Consider the following 6,000-nt stretch of genomic DNA (forward strand, 5'->3'; position numbering starts at 1 on the left):
GGTATAAATGTCTGATATATGTAGGTCGCACCTCCTGGGCCCTCACCAGAATGTTTCCAGAGATATGAATGGGGAGCCACACAAGTGCGGTTACATGTCCATTCAATATGGCCACTTTAACTGGTGGGTTGGGAGACCCCCAAACTGGATATAGGTGTGGGCCTCCAAGGTGGGACACACATCCATCATTTACCATATACCTTGTGGATATACCATCAATCTCTATGATGGGATTGACAAGATGGACACCAGATAGGCTAACTAGTTCAATGGAAATGTACCGAGTCATTACAAAATAGGAACCTCTAGGCAGCACAGAGGGACGGTAAGAAAGAGAAGGACACCAGTTACACCAGTTACATCATTGTGTTTAGTTTGTATTATTTCTATTACTGGGTGCTCTGATCCTCTATATAGCGATCACCTGAGCCTGCCACCTTAGGCCCAGGCCTAGTAACCAGACGCATTGGGTGTCTTCCAGTCAATGGTTTCCCATTAGTGGTGAGCGCAACTCGAGCATTATGGAGTCCGATCATTCGGGATTTAAATACCGATGGTTGAAGAAGTTGAATGCAGCTCTAGGGAGTCCAGTAAAACATGGAAACAACCTATGGCCTATGGCTGTATCCATGATTTCCCAGACTCCCTAGGGCTGCATCCAATGTCTTCAGCCACCGGTATTTAAATCCCGAATGATAGGACTCCAGAATGCTCAAGTTGTGCTCACCTCTAGTCCCCATATCTATCTATCTATCTATCTATCTATCTATCTATCTATCTATCTATCTCCTATCTATCTATCTATCTATCTATCTATCTATCTATCTATCTATCTATCTCCTATCTATCTATCTATCTATCTATCTATCTATCTATCTATCATCAATGTGTTATTTATCTTCTATCTATCTATATGTAGAAAGGAGAGCAGCACTGCTATGATGGTAGTAGCTTGGTGCCAGCGGACCCAGGTCCCAACTCAGACCGAATGTATGTAGCGATTAGATAATCTACGGCACTCCAAAGGTTAAGTAGTGCAAAAAAAGGTGGGTTTATTCAAAATAACATGGTTCAGCACATCTTAAGGCACCTATCATCTATCTCCTATCTATATATTATCTATCTATCTATCTCAGGGTGGGGGTCTAGCAGTGATCCCTATGGTTGTGTATTATGGATTAGCAGGGTGTATTAGTATAGCAGGGTGGGGGTCTAGCAGTGATCCCTATGGTTGTGTATTACGGATTAGCAGGGTGTATTAGTATAGCAGGGTGGGGGTCTAGCAGTGATCCCTATGGTTGTGTATTACGGATTAGCAGGGTGTATTAGTATAGCAGGTTGGGGGTCCGTCCTCTTGCACTCATCCCCGGTCTCTATATGTGGTGTGGCCGGGAGCATAGTCTCCACATTATGCTTTGTGAGCAGGGAAGGCTCGGCGCCCGGATCACACCCACAGCCATTTCCTCAGTGACGTCTCACATTGCAGATCCCTCTCGTCATTAATTCAAAGAGCAGAGAAATCTATCGAGTTACCAACAATCTGTCATAAAGTGCAAGGAAAACCCAGACATCATGTGCCGCCACCTCCAGCCATTACTACTGGATAAACACCCGGCAGACTCCGTACTACAGGGGGCTCATTCCTCTGGATTAGGTTACTAGGCCTCATTTTCTATAACGTCCCCTATAAACCCATTGGTCACACAGGAATGTATATGGCTTATATCATGTCTGTATATAATTATGTATTCCTGATTTGACGTTTCCTTCTTATGTGTATAACTCCACCAAATTACACCTAGTGATGATGAACAGACCCTCTCTATGCAGCCATTACATCATCCCCATAATCTATCCCCAAATCTTTCCTCCATACTACTATATAATATGTTCCATTAATTCATATTATTCTTACCTACAGGTGGCGCCCCTCCCTACCCCCCTCCCATATAATACTCTGCCCCTAGCACCTTCTATTAATACAGATGACGTCTCTGTATAAGGATTCAAATAAGGGACAGAACAGTAATAGCAGATGCCATAGGGGTTTGGCTGGTAATAGGCCTAAGAGGTTTCCATAGAGACCAGGCCTGGTGTGGACACCACAACCGGAAGTTGTCAGCCCAATGAACCACTTGTCATTCCACTATCAAAAAGCCATTGATCTGACCGCAGGCTTCCTGATCTATGGTCCATCCCATAGCAATGGCCTCATTGGGCCTACACCAGGGCCACCAACATGGACCCATTCCTTGGTTCATTGTTGTCTGTATCTGTGTACATCCACATAGATATCTACGTATGTCCATGTGCTTTATGTATATGAACATTGATTTGTATACAGATCAGAGTATCATTCAGTCATTGGACACCCTAATAACTTCTTCAAAGTCTTGGTCACCAAATCTTGGGCCTTTCTACTTGACAATATGGTGGCAATTTTTACCAAGCACCAAACTATTCCGTACAGTAAAGATGATGCTGTGTAATAATTGTAGGTGTGTATTTGGTGACAATGGATATGGATCCAGTCAGTAGGTGATAGGTGTATATACAAATAATGATAACTCATATCATTGTAGTTATTGTATAGTACTATATCTAACTTCTATGCTAAACCGGTATCATCCGGTATAACACCCGCCTAGAGAACAGGAGCGGGTTTGATGCGGTTTCTCTCGCTTGCTCTCAGGGACCCCGGTGATTGACACATTGCTCTCTACTGTAATAAGAACGTCCAGATTCCCTGCTCGCTCCTAACAGGCTCTGCTTTCATCCCTCGCTCTCCTGCTGTCCTGCGCTGAAGTTACTGACACCTCTTCCAAACCATTCAGGAGACCTCAGCCCTCCCCGGCACTTGGTGAGCAGGTAGAGGACAGAGGGCGGCATTCACTACAGTCACACAGGAGGGGCGGCATAAAGAGTGCATAAAGGTGCGCTAATCTGGTCATGTCAAATACTCTGAACATCTCCACATTATTTTAGAGTGGGGATTTGCATCCCTAACCCAGGCGCTAATGGTAGAAAATTCCACAAAGTCCTTGACGTGAAGGTGGAAAACCAATCCTATATGTCCAAAACCAAGTCTTATATGTGCCTACACATCAATGTCCCGGCCTGACCTCTAGATAGTGCCCCCGGATTATCATCTACTCATGTCAATCCCCGGCCTAAAAAGTTTCGTCATCTTGGATCCGGCCCAAGACTCGTTATTTCTAAAGTGTTAAAGCAGTGGTTGACAAGTCCATTTGCTGTTGCCCTCAATGCGTCCCCAGTCCCGTATTTTCGCTCACAATATTATAAAGATCTAAGCTGTCAAGTCTATTTCCGCTCCAGTCTCCAGTGTCCCCCGGTCAATAGCCGCTTTGTCCCCATCCCTCCTCACTGACTGTCATCATTCTCCAGGGAATCTACTAGAATTTATGAAGTGATTGAGTTTTCACTTTGGGTTCTGCTCTTAGATTTTTTATTTTTTTTTTCAATTCCTGCAAATCTCGGAGCCAGAAGCGAAGTCTCCTTTCCCAGAGATCACCGCCAGCACCTTTTTTATGGATTCGTGCAACTCAAATCTCATTTCTGCCTTCATGGAAAATTCTGTTACTCGCTATAAAAAGTCTTCTTGTTCCATCAGCCAGTGCTGAGCTCATTAAAAGCAAAAACCCGACAGAAAAGAAAAAAAAAATAATCTGGCCGCTCGAACAATAAAATATCTTCATTGTTCTCTGGGCGGTGGAGAAACGTCAGGGAAAAAGTTCAGGGGGGTAATTATTATTTATTTTTCTCAGTACCCGCGATATGACAGAATAAATCAATCATGTGGCCTTTGGAGATTGTAGATGAGAATTCCTGAAGATTCCAGAGATTCCGTCAAAGTTTCAAAAGTTTCTAAACAGTTATCAAACATTCTGATTGGTTAAGATGGTGGGGTTGTTAACCTTTTGGGAGTTTGTTTCAGGCCTCACCCAGGTGGGTTTACCTGTTCCCATGCCCACGCCCCCAACCGACCTCCGAGCTATCACCCGGTTTTATTGCAATGGTCACCCCCCCCCCCCCCTTCTTCTTCTCCGTTTTCAGGACCATATGCTGCAAATACCAGTACAATGATAAATCTAGCAGAGCTGCCTCTTGCATGCACCACTTGCTTTGAGATATGAGTGTCACTGAGGGTGGTATGAAGGCTGCGCTCCAAGACATACCTCACATCCCAAGCTGTAACCTCTACCTGGGCTCCCTGTGTGCCTGCATCCCCTGCACACCACACACACCGCTCTGGACAAACACCGCTATTCACATATCTATACATTCACTGTAGGCATCCTTACACAAACACATAGAGCACAATGCACTGCTATGTAAGGGGGCGAGGGGCAGGGTTGTCAGGGATCCTCATATTATACTGCAACCAGAAGACAAAGTCACTACACATTTAGCACACAGACGTCAGTACGGGCGACACAAGCTCTGTTGTCGGGGCACAATATGGACATTTTGTATATACATATATATCCTAGATATTATAAATTGACTGAAATCATTGAAAATTTTTTTGTGAATATTTAACCCCCCCCCCCTTCCCTAGACATTATCACCAAAAATCTGCACAAATCCCAATATCACTCCAACAATAGAAGTCAACAGTATTGCGGCAGATAAATACACACTGTGCAAGAACTGGCAGAAGAACACTTTTTTTTTTTCCCCCAAAACCAAAAACCAGAAGGAATTCGTCCATGGAGCCGCAGCAGGTGGTTCATGCTCGTCCTATAATTCAGCTAACACCCCTAAATATACCCGGCGGACCTCCGCTGACCTGCACACCATTAGGGGCAGTGGAGGTCCAGGATTTATCCATCATTTATATCTAGTATAATTCATGCAGGAAGGGGGGAGGGGGGATACAGGTTACGCTAAGTCGAAAAGTTTCAACTTTTTCGGCTTCTTCCAAGAGAACGAGAGAGATGACAGCTGTGAGAGTGGATCAGTCACAGTAACTACACAGGGGGGGCTCCTTACAGGTAGACATAGACAAGTCCAGACTAACAACATCTCGGAGAATTGGCTGCACCTGATATTCTGTATTTTCCACCTGCGCAGCCTCCATTCATTTCTATCACATTTTTTCGGCTGACATATTTGCCCAATTACATTGGACACCTCCCTGTCTGTCTGTCTGGGAATCGGTGCCAGTTAGGAGCTGTGACTCATTATTGATGACTTTGACAGCCCGGCTCCCACATCCAAAATATCTCACAGCCCCTTCTGGTCCCGGTTATATTGGGCACCTGGTGGCACCTATGTCATCGATTCCATGGACCCAGTTGGGGTCATAGTTGTCTCCGACTCTATAAACCAGTAATATTTTTCAATGCAATATGGGAACTTCTACTAATTCGAACTTTTGCAACTCCTGTCACTTGCATGACCCTAATTCCTTCTATTTAACACAATGAATGGTGATATTGTTCCCCGGTACAGTTTGCCCCCCAAAATGGCACGATGAATGCCAGTCTTACCTGCTGCCTGGGTCCTCAACAGCTGCCAGAAGAGAAGCAGCGCCAGGCTGCAGAGAGGGGGCACCCCGGGGACCCTGCATCTCCTGGGCTGAGGCTGGGGCATGGTGCCCAGGTACGGGGAAGGGAGGGGAGGAGGGCCGCAGGATCAGCAGGAGCGAGGTACTAGGGAGCAGGACAGGACAGGACAGGAGAGCAGAGGACAGGCTGCAGCTACTGCTGAAAACTCTCTACTTACACCATGTGCAGGCAGCCCGGGGAGGGGAGAGGAGGGCTGCCCAGCGCTGGGAGGGAGGAGGAGGGGGGTGTCTGAGGTGAGACCCTATGTGAGCTCCCTTTCATTAAACACACCCACTCTCACCCACTTTCTCCCGTATTTACCTCCGCTCTCACCGTCTCACTTTGCCCTTGTCCTTCATTTATTACATCCCTCCCTAATTTCTAGCAATCCTGCATCCACCTTTCCCTTCTGGGCAGCAGCATCAGCTCC

At 45.9% G+C, this 6,000-nt stretch overlaps 1 protein-coding gene across 3 annotated transcripts in view; it reads right to left on the reverse strand.

The window, feature by feature from the left end:
* COL11A2 (collagen type XI alpha 2 chain) overlaps window positions 1–5,712 on the reverse strand; it is an 89,795-nt gene extending 84,083 nt beyond the window's left edge. For 2 of the 3 annotated variants that reach the window (XM_069944309.1, XM_069944308.1), the window contains exon 1: window positions 5,514–5,712. In XM_069944309.1, coding sequence (XP_069800410.1) covers window positions 5,514–5,616 — 103 coding nt within the window. In that variant the 5' untranslated portion in view covers window positions 5,617–5,712. The remainder of the gene's footprint in view (window positions 1–5,513) is intronic. The other variant, XM_069944310.1, reaches the window with a different exon arrangement.
* Window positions 5,713–6,000: the final 288 nt, after the last annotated feature.

Source organism: Dendropsophus ebraccatus, chromosome 10, assembly GCF_027789765.1.
Source record: "Dendropsophus ebraccatus isolate aDenEbr1 chromosome 10, aDenEbr1.pat, whole genome shotgun sequence".
Classification (NCBI taxonomy): domain Eukaryota; kingdom Metazoa; phylum Chordata; class Amphibia; order Anura; family Hylidae; genus Dendropsophus; species Dendropsophus ebraccatus.